At 39.4% G+C, this 18774-nt stretch overlaps 1 protein-coding gene across 3 annotated transcripts in view; it reads right to left on the bottom strand.

Annotated features, from left to right (window-relative positions):
• elmo1 (engulfment and cell motility 1 (ced-12 homolog, C. elegans)) overlaps nt 1–18774 on the bottom strand; it is a 98784-nt gene that overhangs the window by 41163 nt on the left and 38847 nt on the right. For 2 of the 3 annotated variants that reach the window (XM_088010205.1, XM_088010206.1), the window contains exons 2-13: nt 16469–16625; nt 9483–9523; nt 9275–9347; nt 9111–9161; nt 8859–9028; nt 5661–5696; nt 3919–4018; nt 3256–3407; nt 3089–3167; nt 1950–2000; nt 1645–1767; nt 668–796 (exon numbers count right to left, since the gene is read on the bottom strand). In XM_088010205.1, the coding sequence (XP_087866331.1) occupies nt 668–796; nt 1645–1767; nt 1950–2000; nt 3089–3167; nt 3256–3407; nt 3919–4018; nt 5661–5696; nt 8859–9028; nt 9111–9161; nt 9275–9347; nt 9483–9523; nt 16469–16546 (1083 nt within the window). In that variant the 5' untranslated portion in view covers nt 16547–16625. The remainder of the gene's footprint in view (nt 1–667; nt 797–1644; nt 1768–1949; nt 2001–3088; nt 3168–3255; nt 3408–3918; nt 4019–5660; nt 5697–8858; nt 9029–9110; nt 9162–9274; nt 9348–9482; nt 9524–16468; nt 16626–18774) is intronic. The other variant, XM_088010207.1, reaches the window with a different exon arrangement.

Raw genomic sequence — 18774 nt, 5'->3', positions numbered from 1 at the left:
TACTAGTTCAGTTTTCAGCTGCTGGGGGAGAAAGAACATTTGAAAAAAATATTTTCAAAATAAACTTATAACACCAATAACAGTAAGCAACATATATATGTCGCTTACTTCTAAAAAAGTAAACGATACTTTTTTAGAAGTATCGTTTGAATCAGGTTTGGTTTTCACTATATATATATATATATATATATATATATATATATATATATATATATATATATATTTATATATATATATATATATATATATATATATATATATATATATATATATATATATATATATAGTTTGAGTCAAAGTTAAAAGTATGGTGCAGTAAAAATGCACTCTTAAAATTACTTTTCATCTTGAAAAAGTTACTTCAGTAAAAACTGATACAATGGAGTTGTAGTACATGAGTGGAGGACCGTTATTATTGCGTCTAAGTGTATGTGTCTGAATGGAAGCATAAAAGCTGTAAGGCAGAGGAACGAGGCAGTCAAGTTGACCTCATTTTTACTGAGCACATGAGTGCAAAAGCATAGAGGTCGCCCCCCCTCCCCCCCCAAATGCTCCAGGCTCATGTCAAGCAAAGGTAGTTTTAGCTTAAGTTATTCTGCTACAGCTCTAAAAAAAAGAAAAAGAAAAAAAGACCTCACACACGCACACACACACACGTCTAACTTACAATGAAGCCAAGCTTTTTGTAGTCTCTGGTGTACATGGATTTGCGCTTTTCGATGCTGCCTCCGTTGTTGGGCTCGCTCTCCACATCGAAGGCAATCCTTCGAAGCTCAAAGATGATGTCCCTCTGAGCCTGAACACGCAGAGGGGGGCATATTAAAGTGCAGCTCAAGAACCAGAGGCCACGTTATTCCATTCAGAGCTTCATAAGGTAAGAATCCTGCTGACTCATCTGAGCTGTCTGGCAGTTTATGAAATTAAGAGGGCCAACAACCATTTTCACACACTGCTTTATTAAGAGGCCAAATCAATATTAATTGTTAGTACCATCATGATTTCTTGATATCTGAGGTCGAATGTGAGGCCGTTTTTCTTAATGTAAAAGGTAATTATTGTACCTATTTTGGCAGCTTGATTACATAATGACCGACGGAGGTGGGTGCTTGTCCTCTAATAATCCCACACGCTGCAGTCCAGTTGGACAAGACAAGAGTTTGCTGCTGTTAAAGGGCCAGGAAAGTGGATTGATGTCTAATCAATAAAAACAAACATGTCACTATGAATAAAGGCATTTTATTTAATTTGCAATCGATAATAAATACAGAACAAAATCCCTGTGCTGGGAAAAACTGGCAACAAATGTATGCCAATCCATCACCAGAGGTGAAGAAGTTTAACGGATTTTATTTTTGGAAGCCGTTGCACAACACTACTCTGGTTAATTAGCTGCAAAAATATTGTTTCTTCTGCCAAGTGTGAGATGAACTAAATAACATCATCCATTAAAAACCTTTTTTTAGAAGCATCGTGCTGGATATGTCTGAACACAATGCAACGCTAAAGTGTCAGGAGAATTTTTTTTTTCTTTTTTATGGTGTTCAACTCAAAATGAATATATTTTTGAAACAAAAATACTTAAACGTTTCAATTATCTTAATTTAAAGGGGTTTTTTTTGGGGTTGGGGGAGAGATGATCCGAACCTGGTCCTGAGGATCCATCTTGGTCATCATGCGGTCCTCGAGCAGGTTGAAGTTGAGCACCTGCAGCACATACAGCTGATGCGCCATCTCATCATTAATGGGCGTGGGGCTCCGGATTACATTCTGCATGAGGACGTCAAGATGGAAAAAGAGTTTTAATCAATAGAATATATAAAAAGGTGGAAAGTTTTATGACGACGAAGTGAGAAAAAGTCTGAATTTCGGGGGTGAACAAAAAAGAAGACGATGGGAAAAAATCAACTGAAAACACTGGGAATAAACTGCAGAGTTTCAGAAAAACTTACAGTGAGAATGATGGAGCGTAGCTGCTTCTGAGCCAGAATGTGGGCCATCTCCTGTGGATTTAGACAAGAAAAAAAACAGAGGGAACAAAAGGAATAGAGAAAAAGAACACAAGAAGAGAGAAAGGAGAAAGTGGGGAGTGATAAAAGTGAGACACCATATCAAGGCAAACCTCTGATCTTAAAATTTTCTATGCAAAAATGAAAAGAATAAAGACTTCATGGCAGTTTTACGCAGTGACAGGCTGCAAAACAATAAGAAAAAGAAGCTCAAGACAGAAACTTAAAGGGGATAGTAGATGCGCTAGCAGATGTTCTTCTACAATGCAAACTACGAAGTGTGCTAATCAAGGGTGCACTTACTGTCAGGGGACAATTTAGGATGTCCACAATGTTCTCATCAAACTACCATGTCGTGTGCAGTGAGGAAGCAAGGTCAGAAACAGAGACAGAGAGGGTGAGTGAGTGAATGTGGCGGGAAGTTTAAAAAAAAAAAAAAATAAATAAATAAATAATTTATGTCAGTGGTGCAGCTTGTGGTTCTGCTGGGGATTGGAGGAAGGAGGGCTGGAGTCCATAATAATAGTTTCACTGATGGTTGAGGTCCTTTTGTGCGCACACATACACCACCAAGAATCAAATAGATGCTACTTGACGCTCACACTCTTAAAATAAGCAACAAGAGAACTGCCCGTCTGCAAAAATATATATATAGACGTGGACACATATTTTTATAGCCTCATGACCCAGAAAAAAGAAAGTTTCTGCAAACCAAGCACACAACAAAAAAACAAAAAAAAAGGCTTTACTGCAACTCTAGAATCTGTATGCGTCCCTTTTTACTGCCTAACGTTTCTTCAGCTCCGAGCGCTGAACACGAGACGGGCCCTCGAGTTAGCGTCATTCATAATTAATGTGAAAAGTGCATCGCCGGGCCCTGTGGTGCTGACGCGGGGAGCGTGTAATTGGCTACAGGTGAGAGGGAGAGATGAGAGAATGAACATCACTTTGGCAAAGACGAAGGGAAAGACAGACGTTCTCGTCGTCGAACACAGAGCAAACCAAAACGCACACAAAGTCACACATTTGTTCGTTTCACCGCTGCATCACAAAACTGCCGGTGACGCAGCTGGAAGCCTCACCTGTCTCTTCTCCTCCGGAGCTTTAAGGAACAGAGCGTTGATAACGGCGATGGTGTAGGTCTGGATGTCTTGATCAGTCCTGGAATCAATGGAAACGTGTGATTTATTTAAAAGTGATTCATGAAAACTGGGTTATTAACAAAAAAAAAAACTGTTCCATTTCATACCCCTGAAGGTGTGGGATGAGCTGCCCAATCGTGATCTCTTGCGCCACCTTGTGGTAAAGATCTTGACTGTTGAGCACCATGGACTCCAGGATGGCCAGGGAACGCTGCAGCACTGCTGTGTCCATGGCGGTCTTGTTCACAAAGCTGGCAATCTTTAAATCGTCAGAGAACACAGGTTTTTTTTTTTTTTTTAAAACAATGCAAAGGAGTCAGTCTACTTTTAACTTTTTCTGATCTACCGTGGTAGAAGGAAGTATTTAGATGTCCTGAATTCTTTCTACATTTTGTCATTTTTCTACATTATGTTTTTGGTGGCATTTTATGTCATACACTACCAGAGTAGTTCATTGTTGTGAAGTGAAAGCAAAGAGGCTAAGAGTTTTGCTGTAAAACATCTTGGAAAAACTATGTATAAAAAACAACAACAAAAAAAAAAACAGTTCGTTGTAATACATTCAAGGTTGTTGTAATCTGACAAACTGTGAAAAAGGTATTCCTCATGAAATATCTATCTATCTATCTATCTATCTATCTATCTATCTATCTATCTATCTATCTATCTATCTATCTATCTATCTATCTATCTATCTATCTATCCATCTAGAGAATCACGGGCTCCCAATAAATGTAGAGCCTGGCTAATGTGGCATTTTCCTGGCTGACCTTTTTGATAAAGGCCACAGAAAACGTATCCCAGGAGACAATCCCATGGTCCATCAACTCCACAAAGGCCGTCAGAGTAAAGGACAGCAGGTCACCGAAACTACGGGATAAAAAACAAACACAAACAATGGAAAACTTCTCTCCACCAGTGGGCAAAGAGCAGCATTTCGACCCAAAGCCCAGACGCCTCGGGAAGCAACGAGAAGCAAGCGGTCAGCAGAGAGAGAGCGAGCGAGCGAGCGAGCGAGCGAGAGAGACAGAAAGGTGGCGGAGATGAAGCAGAGCGCGACCTGAAAAAAAAAAAAAGAACTCCAGGCTGCAAAATGGCTTGCTGAAGACAGAGAAGTAGAAACGAGCGTAGCAGGAGACATGGGAAAGAGGTTTTGAGCTCAAGCACAGACAGAATGGCTGCCAGCAAACAGCAGGGCTGTCAGAAGGTCGGCAGGAGCTGGATGGAGTTCATTCAGGACCGGAGGGTGCTGCTTTAACAGGACAGATGCAGTTACACAAATAAAGCAGAAATAAATTAAGTAGATGAGGTTGAGAGCGCGGCAGGAAGCCAAAGCAAGAAGTTATTAGATAACTGATTATCGTGAACCCGCAGGAGCGACCTAATTAAATAACCAGGGATTTGTTATTACTTTTCTCAAAGTAAAAAAAAAAAAATAATAATAAAATTGTAGTAAAAGGTTCAACATTGTAAAAATGATTTGGTTTCACCAAAAGTGAAGCAATGCTGACCTCTGCTGTTTGTACCTGGCTTAACCTTCTTATGGTTACTGGTTTTATTAACGAGAAGTAAAACAAAGAACACCGATCTCAAAGTGAAACATCATCAAAGGTTAATTTAAATTGTCCATCCAGCCACTGACTATAGCTTATCCTTGCAGGGTCGCAGGTGGCTGGTGTCCATCTTCAGTGGTCACTTGTCAGGTCAGGATCATTAACTCAGTAGTTAAATTACGGAGCGATCTGTTTCGAGTCTCTGTTTTTTATCAACACTGACCATTAGGCCTTATGGGCAATAAAACCTGTTCTGCTGTTTTGGAGATTTAAAACGACAGTCAATGACGTCATAAGCGCTTCTACTCTAAAAAGTAAACGTAGTGGGTTAGTAAGTTCTGCTGCACAGCAGAGGATTGGAAAACAGTTTCACGGAAAATTAGTAACTCACACCCAGAAAAAAATCGAAACAGCTTTTTCTTATACAAAAAAATGTATAGAGAAATAAGAAATGGTGGAAATAATGAAACTAAAGACTACTTGAGGCAAATAAAGAGGCAGTCCTCGTAGAAAGATGGAGGAGGGTCCTGTGATGATAAAAGCTTTGGACTAAGAACATCAAGGTCAAAAAGAGGCTGAACGATGGGAGCGCATGGACTACACCCTCAACCTGAAGAGAACCAAGATATAATTCGGGTGAAGACCAAACAGCTGAACCACAATTTGGGTAAAAGTGGTAAAATTTTAGGCAAAAATAGGAAAAAAACAAAAAAAAAAGGGAATCTTGGTTTTCTTTTGGGTTTTTCGTGAACATTTTTTGTCACTGGCTGCCCAAACCACATGCAGGAAATAAAATTAAGCAATTTTTTTTTTTTTTTAAAGGGGAAGCCTGTGTTAAAATTCCCCTCGAGGCCAGAGTCTTAATCATGCAGACTCGAGCAGCGAGGTTAGGAAGAGAAGAGAGCCAGCGGTGTTATTACCCGACCGAAAGACGGAGCGGGAAAGGGAGGGGGGCTTACCATGGCTTCATAATCTTCTGAAGTTTCTGATAGCGCCTGCAAAGATTTGAGAAACTTTGGTGTCACAGAGGGGAAACAACATAAGAAAACCTAGAGCTGGCACAAAACAGGTGACAATTCTTATGAAGCTAACCTCAAAGTGTTTCAATCCAAATTTTAATACGTAAGCACATCGTTGTTCTGTGAATCTGCTGGGATATTGAAAGCATGCAAAGCAAAATCAGATGAAAATGCAGTAAGCGACAAACTATTTTTTTTTTTTTCGAAGCAAGCCTAAAAGCCACATTGTGCTGCAAATACGCCTTAAAAAATGGGAAAGACGACAAAAATAGATTTACCTGTGAACAGGCATGAGGTTCCCTTTGGAAGTTTACATTGACTCATTTTGAGTGAACATTTTTATTTTATTTTTGGGTTATTAATGACTCATACGGATGATTCTGTTTCCAGGTTGGAACGATCTCAAAACATACAACTTTGAAACATTTCACAAACCGAGAATGGCGAAGATAAGTCATTGCAGATTTCTTTAAGGTATGAGGAACAAACTCAAGCTAAATGACTTAGAAAGACATTTTAAATCAGAGGAGGCAAGAATTGGGGTATTTGCCCACGATGACAAAGCACATGTTTGGAGGTTTCAACCCAGGTTTTCAAATCTAAGGACACGAAAGTTTTGAAAACCTTTTGTTTTCAAACCTTTTAACAGATTGTTTCTGTTTTGAAAGATGACTGAAGTGCAGAATATAATAAGCCAACAATGAAAAAGAACAGCTTCATGAAGGTTGATAAATTTCTGCTATTTAAATTGCCCATATTAATACACTTAACTGTGCTATTAAGTGTATTTTCACGTCATTTCTTTGACGTAAACCAGTTCATTTTATTCAAGTAATTCAAGAGTTTCACTGCATCTACATTTGCAGAGTGCTTAGAAGTCTGTGGATTTTGTCAGGAATCCTCTTGATACCAGCAAACGTTTTCAGAATGACTACAACTAAAATTGTGCCAAAAAACAAAACAAAACAAAGTATGTTTAATAAAGAATTACATCTGCTGTTCAAGTTTACAATTATTCTTGGAGTTGCTGCGCATATTCTTAGCTGATAGCAGCTTAAATCATTTTAACAGTTATCCTTAAGTAAATAAAAGAAGTCAGTCGTGCAATAAAGTCGGAGATGGGATGACATAAAATGCACTGATGTTGCTCTGACTAGCCAGCAAACTCGGGCCTCTAGCTATTCAGCAGAAGATGCTGTCATTGTACACAGATGAAATGAAATAAATGAGGTATGCTCTTTTTTCTTTTTGTTCTAATCTAAAAAAGGAAAAAAAAGAAAAACATAACTTGCTACGCCACGTTTTGTCAGTAGAGGGCGACATCTGCTTGTACGTAACACAGCTCTGGTGGACAGCAGCAGCATCCCGCCGGCTGATTTCCACATGAATGCAGGGCTTTTGGGAGAGGCATCAGATCAAACAGCGGCTCTGCCCTCAGGAGCCTCAAGCATTGCGCCTCTTGAATAATTACAGTTCGCCAAGTTGGCTGCCAGGCGCACTAATGAGTGTGCGAATGTTTGTTTCTGATATCCATCTACATTTCTGGGTCTAATAAGCTCCTTTTGTTGATATGAAAGTGCAGCAGAAGCACTCGCTCTGCATCTTCTCCTTTACCCACACACACACACATTTATCTCAAGCTCTCTCCAGCCGAATAACTAAAGCAGTCATTTACATAAAAAGTATATGCAATCAAAGAGCCCGGAGCATGAGCAGAGCTAACAAGTGTGATGCTGTAAAAGAAATGGACAGTAACACTAAATAAGAGGCAAGTATTTGCTCATTTTGAACTTCAGAATTTTAAATTAAGGAGTGATTTTCCATGTAACCAAACAGGCCAGTGGGCAGAAATGGGAGAGCATTACGGCGTTTCAGCAGAAAGGAAGACGTTTAGCTCTCTGGCCACAATTTGAACCTGCAAAACAAAAACTACATAGCACTATCGTTTTAAAAACCGGCACAAACTGCTTGGAAACATTCAGTGCGTAGAGTGTGACAGGACCTGACGGCGTGTTTTTCTTCTTCTCCACAGCAGGTTTAGATTTTCACAGCACTATATTAAGGACGTGTTTGACATTGTGTGATGTTCTCGATTTCATCAACTTTCTCTTTGCAGACCAAAGAGTTGGATAATAAAAACTGCATCAAGCATAAAATACTGATGGATTTCACCTTAGGAAACTAATGAACATTAATCTTCACCCTTGATGGTTTAAAGAGACACCCGTCCTCCGCTTAACACAAATCTTCAAAGATCTCAAAACTTGTAGCATCCATTAAACTCACAGGACCTTTTCTCTACACTTCCTGTTTTCACACCTGGGTGACACCTTACCTTGCCATGTATGCTGGTGTACTGAAAAACATCTGCTACATAGGAAATAAAGGTGATTTTGTTTGCTGAGCTGAATTTAGAGGATTGAGTATGTTGCTTTTGCTGTGCAGTCACAATTCCTATCTAATTATTTGGAGGGCTTTTTATGTTTAAGGGTCAACTAAACGTCTGATTACAGCGTTTCAGTGCCCTATGAGTGTGACCAAGAAGTGAAGCTCAAGCATCTGGCATGCTGAGGTGAGTGAATATTGGCCAGGTCACACAAGTGGCAGAAACAAATACATCCATGACACATTGACAGCTATTGTCCAAAAATAATCTCTGCACTCTAATAGCTCTGGAGGGCCAGGTTTTCTTCCTTAAATTCAGTTCTATGTTAACTTTATGAGGACACACCTGTAGACGACTGCACTGACAACTTGTGCAGCTTATGATTTGGGTCATGCAGACCACCAGTTTTAATCAGTCTGCATTTCTTCTGCTGTAGTTCTCTCTAAAATATATATCAACATGAAATGACTGTACAGAAAATCCGTTTTTCATCTGCTTGATAAGTGAGAACTACTGTGTCACAGATTTAAATAAATCAATAACTGAAAACAAGAAAAGCAAAAACTGCTCCGAGGTTTAATTTGAGTTGGCGTCCTTAAAGTCTTAGAGCGTATTCATTTTGAAACGTAAATAAATGTCAATGGCTTCTTCCCAAATTCAGATGAAAACACATTTGGAAAAATGAGAGGAGAGAAAAATCATCTCAAGAGAAAGGAAAACACCGCGTAAGACGAGCAAACAGTTCAACTTACTCAGTGCCGCTTTCCACCATCTGAGTGAGCAGCGAGATGCCGTCCAGGTTGATGAACTCCTGCGCGAAGGTGATGTCCCTGGAAGCGTTGGCCAGGTCTTTCAGCGACTCCAGCTTTGCATCCATGCTGGACGACTGGATCCGTTCATGAAGCTGGAGGGCCGTCTGGTACTAGAAGACAAAAGACAAACATTCATGTTGTTTAGCTTTCTTTTCTTTTTATTAAATGTTGTTTAGAGAAGTCAAAACTTACGGGAGAAGTGGTTAGACGCAGGATGGAGCCATTTTTGATGTCATTGCGATTCTGTGGAAGATTTCCAACATGCAAGCACAAATTAGCATGCGCTCATAGCTTCTCTTTCGTCCCAGATGGAGGCTATAGTGAAAAAAATATATATAAAAATCTGACAACCAAACCTTTTCTGTGATGTAGAAATTTGTTGCATCGGCAATCTGCAGAGCATAGGTTTCATGGCTCCCCAAAGACCATCTGGAAACAAATGAAATAAAAACATGAACGCTTTAGCCGATATTTAAAAAAAAGTAAAGGAAATCTTGAACCTAATAGCATTTCAAAAATGTATAATGAAGAATAAGCACTTTCCAATGCATGCCGCACACTTACCCCTCACACACTTCCTTTATAATGGCTGAAAGGGGCTTTTTCTGCGGATAAAGAGGAAACGACATTAGGTTCACAGTCCAGACTGACGTTCCACTCAATCCAGAGTGGGCTGCAATTATTTCAAACAGCAGGGCTCGAACAATGAGAGACTGTTCATCTTGTTTGTTTGTCTTACTGCTGTTCCGAGTTTGCCGACCATGTGTAGTCTATTGCTCCGTTTCTTTCATTTTGTGCTGTGCTAAAAGACCTTCTCAGGCCACAGCAGAGGCATCCTACCTCTAGCAGCTTTGAGGAGCGCATTAGTTCACATTCTTAATTGCATTTTTAAAACTTTTTGCTCATCTTAGCAGTACAATGAAACGCAACACAACTTCTCAATTCCTCAAAAAACTTTAGTTAAAAAAAAAAAACAAAAGCAAATAAAACAATCGAAAGTGAAACTTGTCTCTTGATTTAGATTAGGGAACATATGTGGGCACAATAAGAGGGAACAGAAAAGATTAAGCTTTAAAATTTAGTTTCAGATCGTGTTAAAGTACATAATCAAAATGCAGAATTGACGATAGAGTAAGTTATGTTTGTAAACATTCATAAATTCAACATCAAATCCCACGTAAACCTTACTCGTCTCAGTATTGATTTGTACACGGCAGCCGACTTGTTACCGAACCTAAAGGTTTCTACATTTTTTATGGAGAGACTCCACACTCAAACTACGACCTGCAGTGGAAAGGCTTTAAAATATGGAGCCTGCAAAAAAAAAAAAAAAAAAAAGCAGAGCTGAGAATATGTGCAAAGAAGAACATAAAGGAGGAATGACAGAATAAAGGAGTCAGGAAAGGTTTTAGAAGGAAAGAAAAAAAAGCAGAGAGGTGCAAATGTCACAAAGAAATATCAAACAAAACAAAGCAAGTGGGGGGAAAAATGGACTAATGAGAAAAGCTAAAGAAAGAAAAATTAAAGAAAGGAGGTAAATAGAGGAAAGACAATAAATGAAGGAATAAAATAGAAGGGGAAAAAAAGGAAGGAGACACAAATGGAGGGAAAGAGGGACAACATTTAAACAATATGATGGGTATAAACATCCGTAAACACAAATATTTTCCCAATTTTTCCTTTTCCAGATGGAAAAAAAACAAAAAACAAACAAACGTTCTTCGAGCATTTTGAAATGCCACAAACCAACAAAATCCAAAGCAGATTCAGAAACCGAATCTCACGAGGCGGTGAGAGATGACGACTTTTCATAACGGCGACACTTCATTGGATGTTTTCGAAGGCGTTCGAGAGAGACCCGGAGCTTCTGATGTTACTTTTCAAACCTAACGGAGCCGTTGGGAGGCGTGATAATGTGGATGTGGGAGCTCAGTCTGCTCATAAACAATTTAGTTTCTTTTAAATAGCACCTTTTTTTGTGAAGACTTTTCACTTAGTGTTAATTTCTTTGGTGGCCAATGACTCATCCGCTAATAATCAAAGTTTAGAGTTGATAAAGAGGCTCAATAGCAGTACAACACTGGTCACGAACAATACTTGCAAAATCGGGAAAAAAAATGTAGAAAGATGTGCAAATTGACTAAATAAAGCACTTTTTTTTTGTCAGACAGAACTGATGTAAATAAGTCAGGTTTGTTCTCTTGGATTGACTTCAGAGCAGTGCGAGAACAAAAAAAATAAAACCTGACTGGTTCATGTCTTGATATGTTGCTGTAATATTTCTACACTGCGTTTCCTCATGATGCTATCTATTTGCGCCCTCTGCGGCAAAGCACCACGATAACACAATGTCGCCACTCCCATGTTTCATAATGAAGTCGGTGTTCTCACATTTGTAAGCTTCCCCCTTTTTTCCTCCAAAACGCGACGATGGTTTTTGTCACTGAATGCATTTGCTCTCTAGATTCTTTTGTTGCTTTTGGAATACTAATAGTTGCCTTTTAAACCATGTTCAAGCCGGACTTATTGCATTGTGAATAATGGCACTCTCGAGCCAGCTTCGGTTATTTTCCTCAGCTCTTTTCATTTTGTTCATTTGGCACCGACGTATTTATATTTTTATATGAGATTCAGGTTTTTCTCCCTGATATCACGTTTTTTTTTGTTTTTTTTTTAAATGTCACAATAAGAAATAGTATGTTTGATTGTAGTGAATGTAAACTTGTGGGTTTGAAAAAAAGTAATTGGAAAAAATCTCGCTATCCAGGCATTTAGCAAATAGTGACTATTTTGGTGATCTTAACTAAACTAAAACAAAAAAACGTTTAGGATGATTCAATGTCAGACACCAAATAAAAAATAAAAAATAAACAAAAAAACCCCATCATGCATCTTTTCCTCCAGTGTACAGATATATTTGGTTTCAACTGAATGTGTCAAGTCAAATATACTGAAAGATTCCCGGATCGTGATGAGGGCGTCCCTTGCATGAAGGATTAGTCTTTTCATTTCTTAGTTTTTTTTTTTTTTTTTTAGAATTTGCAAAATCTATTTTGTTCCTCTTTGAAATAATTCAAGTCATTCAGATTCCTCTAAACCTAAACAGTATTTTTTTTTGATAAACATAAGGTAAATAAGGTCGCATACCGAGCAGGGCGTAATTGAATTAGGCGATTTGGATCACTGCCGCCTCTGTGTCATTATGCATAGATGTACAGTTTTGTATTTTGGCTGCACTGCTTTGTTGTCCTATAATTGTCACAATGCAGCAGACTTGCACTTTGTGATGTACGCCCTGGAGCGCAGTGCGCTAAGAACTGAGAAAGCAGAATAAAAAAAATGTAAATATGTATTGGGTCAAATGAGAAAGTCAACTATTGCTGTTTTTTTTTTTTTTTTAAGGTAAACGGTGCTCTGCAGCCCAAACATTGCAGCAAATGTTTAATCCTATGACTTTTGTTGTGCGGCCTGTAAATCAGATCAACAGTTGTAGTGTTTTTTTGTCCATGTAAACCTCAAAACAAAACCGTCAGTATCCTATTCCTTGAAGTCCACATTTTCTTATAGGTTACAATTATTGTTTATTATCAAGTACTTAATAACAGCCGGGACAGAGAGCTACCTTCCCATCCTTTGGTTGAAAAACATTTTCCCAACAAAACCCTTTTTTTTTTTTTAAACACTACACTACTTTGCACTTTTACCAGCATTTTTGAGCAAATGCTGGTAAAAGTCAGACATTAAAGATATTTCTATATACGCCTCTCCTATGAAATGACTAGTCCATTTGTTGGGATGACTGTCCTTGTCTCAGAACACAAAGCAGCAGGAGAGAAGCCTTTGCAATGATAACTGGCAATAAACTTGTATTTTTTTGTTGTTGTTTCGCTGGATTTTGCCAAATGTCTTACAAGGAGTTTGTAATGCAGACACAAAGAGTGCTGCCTGTTGGATGTGTGTGCATATCATTACACTTTATACGCAACTCTTTAATTACTCTCACTTAATTATATCTGAAGAAGACTTCGCTGGCAGCTCAGGGAACATCGTCTTTGTCAAGGACACTTCGCCATGCACGGGGTTAGTGAACCTCCAGTCTGTCAAAGGCAACCTGATGTAAACCCCGTTTTCTGGCCAACTTTATGTTTTTCTACATTTCATAAATGCTCTGATTTCAACAGTGTTGTAATAAAATCTGCATCGTTGGTGCATCTTTGTTCATGTTTCGGCAGATAAAAAGAGGCTGGATTGTTATTTTTCTATCTATGCCAGTGAAATTAAAGACAAATACAATGGAGTATTCAAATTAGGCAGGAAAATAATGTGAATGAGGGCAAAATTTAGCAGACATAAAGAGGCTGCCAAAGTCTACTTGCCGTCTTATTACGTCATGGCTTTATGTACGTTTTAGAGATTATATCCCTATATGGAGACAGAGGTCAAGTGTCAGAAATCGAGAGGAAGTTCTGAATTTTAGGTGGCGAGCTATGAACACGAATCAATTAAGTTTCAACCCGTGAGCGTTCAACTAGTACTTGTTAAGGGTGAACCTGCAAACCTCAACCAGATAAATTAGACAACACAAAAATCGACAGAAGCCGGAAACAAACGCAAATGACTGCAAACACATCAGCATCCGCACCAAAACAGCTCCCATGCAAACACATCTGCATAATGAAATCGCACAAGAAGGGGCCGTACCCGCATCAACAATTAACGGAACAACAACAAAAACAAAAGCAGACGCACACATTTGCATTCACGCGCACCCCCGCTTATAAACGAACAATCTTTCTGCTGGGTTCAGACAACTCAAGCAGCAGAAGCCCACTCCTCATCGCATGACTCAGACAGCCATATGCTACTGCAGGGCCTATTGTACCGAGGAGATGCAGGAGGAGGAGGAGGAGGAGGAGGAGGAAGAGGTGGAGAGACAGGGAGGGGAGGGCTGGTGGTAGAGGACAAGAGAAGAAGAGGAAGAGCGCAAGTTTCACAGTAACAACACAAAGGAGGGAGGAGGAGTGAGCGGGGGGATGAATGAGAGGGAGAGGCAAAGAGCGACAAGAAGGAGGAGAAAAGAAATAGGTGGAACAAGAGAGAGAGAGATGACAGATAAGAGAGTTGGAGAAACGCGGAGGAACGAGCGACGGAGGCAGGTGGGTTCAAGAGCTTAAGATGCAAAACTATACTAAAGCCAGTTTATATTAAGATAAATAAGTAGTTCGTAAAACATCTCAGCACATCCCTCAATCTACACTCTGTATTTTTTTTTTCCAAAACGACTCGTAGCAAAACCAGAAGCACAAGTACTCCATAGTTCAATGCTCCATTCATTGGATTATCCAATGAGAAGGGCATTTGTAGCTCCAGTTGCCTCAGTGACTCATAGCTTGTACAGTAATTAACCCATCTGTGAGTCACACACACACACACGCACGCACACACACACACACACACACACACACACACACACACACACACACACACACACACACACACACACACACACACACACACGGGCACAGAGAAAAAGGCCACAATCAAACAGTAAACATGTCCTCTTTATGCGAGGTAGTCATTATTTGGGCTAATTATTTTATTTAGTCACCGTTTGTCAGACACCGACCATCGGTTGACATTCAGAGCAGGCCGTAATGAGAATTTAAAAAAAGGTTAATATTCACCTTAAATTAGCAGCCAGCGCGCTTAAGCAAATTGTTAAACTTCAAAGCAGTTCAGTTACCAGCTTTTCAATGAATCTAATGATGAGAAATTAAACCAAAGTTCTTGTTTAACTACACACTTTCAAGTTAGAAGCCCACTTTGTTTTTCTTTCTTTCTTTTAAATTTGTTGTCCAGCTCCCACTGCAGCAGCTGATTAAAATCCCAAATTGACATTTCATTTAAGTCATTACAATTATGTAACAATGTAAAGTCATTTTATGATCAGATATGTCATAACATGTTCATAAATTAGCTAAAAATACAACTAGGTGGAGTAAAAAAAAAAAAAAAAAACAAGCAGTCAGAGTCGAAGGCCAACTTCGGTGCAGGGATGTGGGAGAAACTCAGCGCTTTGTGAGGTAGATATAATATGGTGAGATTTGCAATATGTGCCGTTAAATTTCCCAGTAGACATCGGCCTCTTATTGATATAGTTACACAGACATTTATGAAACTTTCTGTTTCTGTTGTTTGAAGTCGTTTTAACAAGCTGTCAGAGGACGTGAATGTGTTTTCTGTGTGGAGCACAAAGTAATGGAGCGCTACTCTTCCTCCACACGTTGCTACCCGCGCACAGATAAGCCTTCTTCTTATTTACGAAAAGACCAACACGGCAGTTTGGAAGATATGTCTGGTCAATAAAAGCAAATGCTCTTTTAAACTGATTATGCCATTTATTTTCACTCATGATTATCACACTGTGAGAATCTCACAGCGGCCTGATGATCTTCTAAATACCAGCAAGAGACTATTAGAGGAAGTGCGCAATATTACATAACAGAGATTCTCTCAAAACTAACCATAAAGATGAATTGTTTTTCGTCTTTTTGGGTTTGTTGGATCACAAACCGACAGGCTCAGACTGTTACTGTAGCTCAAATGTTGAGCCTCCACCCAGTCACGAAATCAAAACGAGTCCTCAGCCAATAATATGAACCTTACAACATGTCCATAATGCGCTCATCTGTGTCTGAGTGGGTGTTGGAGGGAGAAATTTCCACCGAACAAAACTTGTTTTTTTAAAATCCCACTGAATGAGCAGTCAAGATTATTTTTTTTTGTATTTGCTATATAGATGTAACCCATTTACAAGCAGCTGTTGTTGAGTGCGAATATCTAGAATGTGGTGTGCAGAGCATCAAATGTACATTATAGTAAAATCTGAATTTCTAAATCAAAACTCTAAACATTTACATTGATCTAACAGGGACTGCATGAGGCTATAATGAACAAATTCTTGAAAAAAAAAAATTGTTTGACGGTGATGAAAGTTTTATTCAAAATCTTCCCGTCTCAGACGTGCGACACCATACACCCGTCTTGCTGGGCTGGGCGCATGTGTGAACTTACAGCGAGTATGAAAACAACTCTTTATATGGGATCCAAAATAGATTTTATTTTAATCACAAGTCAACTATCAAATAAACCGGTGCAAGGACTTCAAAGTACTACTTAAGAATTCAAACGGAGTTTAAAGACTTTGGTTAATCGAGAAAGCTTGATTGCCGCAGTCAGTGTAATAACTTTGAAGCTGTGCTTGTGTAGCTGTGTTTTTCCATTAGAGATCTTTAATTAAGAGCCCTACCTTTGGGCTAATTAGACTCATTATTGAGAAAAATGAGAGAAGCTGCTTTTAGCCCGGATCCCACCTCCCTGTTGCCCCCCGAGCGTCTTTGTTAGTTACACAAAATCTGATTATTGTGCGCCAGTGTGTTCACACCAAATATGCACTATGTATACAGTGTTAACAAATTGTCAGCTGTTTAACTCTAGTGATGTGTGGATGTAACAGATAAAGAACGACAGTGTTTTTATAAGACACCCACCTGGTCTATCTCCATGAGCTTCGGGAAGGCCCCGGGCCACTCGATGGCCACCTTGACGATGTCTGCCGGCGGCGGCATGGCTGCCGGGAGAGTGCTTGGCGCGAGTCTCGCTGCCTCACACCACTGTCAAACAACTCTAGAGACGGCTCATCCAAATCTGCAAACAGAAAGAGCAGCACGTTGGTCCAGAGGTACGTGGTTACGCAAAAGACGCAGTTCAAAGACTTTTCTTTGAGCAGTGAGGAATTGCAGACATCCCTGCTGGCAGCGTCAGCAGAGATGTCGTCAGTATTACAGGTTCAAAGAGTTGGCGACATAATGAAGATTCAAAATTAACCTGACATTAACAGAAAAAAAACAAAACATTAAAGTTGGACTCAATCGGGTTAAAAGCAGGAAAATCTAAACTAGGTTTGAAATGGACAGAAGAGAAGCCACCAATAAACCTTTGACATCAAACCTACTAGAAATGTATGAATCATGTGTAAAAGCTCTGTGCTAGGAAACCAGACAATTTAAATTAAATCCACCTGATGATAAGAATGGGTGACAAAAATCAACTAAAATTGTGCAGGAAGCTCAGTAATGGATGCAAAGTGTTTAGTCTATTGCAACTCACTAACAGACATTTATTTAAATATTAGTAGAGATCTGAATTTGTGTGTGTATGTGTGTATTTTGAGCCTGTATGCTGTATTATCAGTCCATCTACTCTGAAAAAGAACAGTTTAAACAGATTTAAATAAACAAATTGCATTTCAATCTCATTGCCCATTATGACAATCTGAAAATGACAGTCATTTTTCTTTGATATGTGAAAGTGTATAGAGTGCGATCAAAGGCTTTGCATAAAAAGGATTTCCTGAACAAAAGAAAAAAAAAGACAGAAAACCCTGCAAACTGAAATTTGACAACTACTGTTTTTATTTATTTATTTATTTTTACCACAGATTGTTGTTACAGTACGTAAAAGATGATGACCACAAGTCAAAGTGTGAACGCACTCCAAATCTGCACGTTTACTCGAAAACAATGATGCGCTCACCGGATTCAAACTCAAAGACAGCTGAAAGCCTCTCTCTGCTCCTGAAGGTAATAAATGCACACCACAGTGCTGGACTCATAATCCAGGGTTCCTCCAATCTGAATTAGGGCTCTTGAGAGGGCATAAAGAAGCACAATATGTGAGGGAGGTGCCAGCAACCAGACTGACCTGAAAAACCCAGTGGGCTTCCAAGATAAGCCAGTTAGAGGACCAGTGGCAGAAAAAAAACAACAACAAAAAAATCGGCCAAATCACAGCCACTCTGAGGCACACAAGTGGGGCTTTGTGTGTGCGTGCGTGCGTGTGTGCGTGCGTGCGTGCGTGTTTGTTTGTGTGTGTGTGTGTGTGTGTGTGTGTGTGCGCGCGCGCGCGGAGGGGAAGATCTAATGAAACCTACTGGTGCTCACAGCTATAAAGTGGAAAAGTGGAAGTTTCATACAGCATATGCCATCAATTATTTATTATTTATCCCTGTCTGGAAAGCTCAGAACATCCAAGTTTCTGATGAAGAACTTGCTATACTTTTTTTTATTTATTTTTTTTAATCTTAATCCATAATGCATAAAAACTGTCTGGGACAAATTCCTAGGGGAGTATCGTTGTGCAGAACATTTTGAATGCTGATGTATAAAATCCCGTATGCATGGTTATGCACAGAATGTGTGTCCATTCGTCACACACACAAAACAGAGAAAACCCTCTGCACCCGAAGTCACAACGCAACCAGAAAAAACACACGTCCCTTTGTAAATATACAATAATTCAAAAGAGAGTATACATAATAATAGCTCCCTAGCTTTGTGTGCGAGTCACCCCATAATAATCCACGTAACCTTAATTCAAGAGGCCGTCGTCATGGCAGCTGCTGCATCAATAGCATGAGCTTTCGGTGCGATTTTCTTTTCTAAAACAGGTGACACACTCAAGTCACATCGGCCACTCAAGTCTCACCGCAGAGATATGAATGAGTTGAACTCATTCGACAGCAGGCTGGCTCTTTAATATGTGTTAAATGCTTCCGGAGGCTCTGAAATTACACTCAGCGTATGGAAGATTTGAAAGATTGCCTTTTTATTTTCCACTATGAACTTGTGCTGAAATAAATAATGCTTAATGGCAAATACCAAGGCGCTGACTGCAGCCACGTGATGAAAACAAACAGCTAAATACTGAAAAATATCAGCTGGGACTAAAAGTCTTGGATTGGCCGCGTCAAAAGTCCAGCTTAAGATAATGTGGCTGAAATAAATACATTCTGAAG

The sequence above is a fragment of the Poecilia mexicana genome, unplaced genomic scaffold (assembly GCF_051168715.1).
Source record: "Poecilia mexicana isolate PSO_F unplaced genomic scaffold, ASM5116871v1 scaffold_11, whole genome shotgun sequence".
NCBI lineage: Eukaryota > Metazoa > Chordata > Actinopteri > Cyprinodontiformes > Poeciliidae > Poecilia > Poecilia mexicana.
This window is presented reverse-complemented; position numbering and strand designations above follow the sequence as displayed.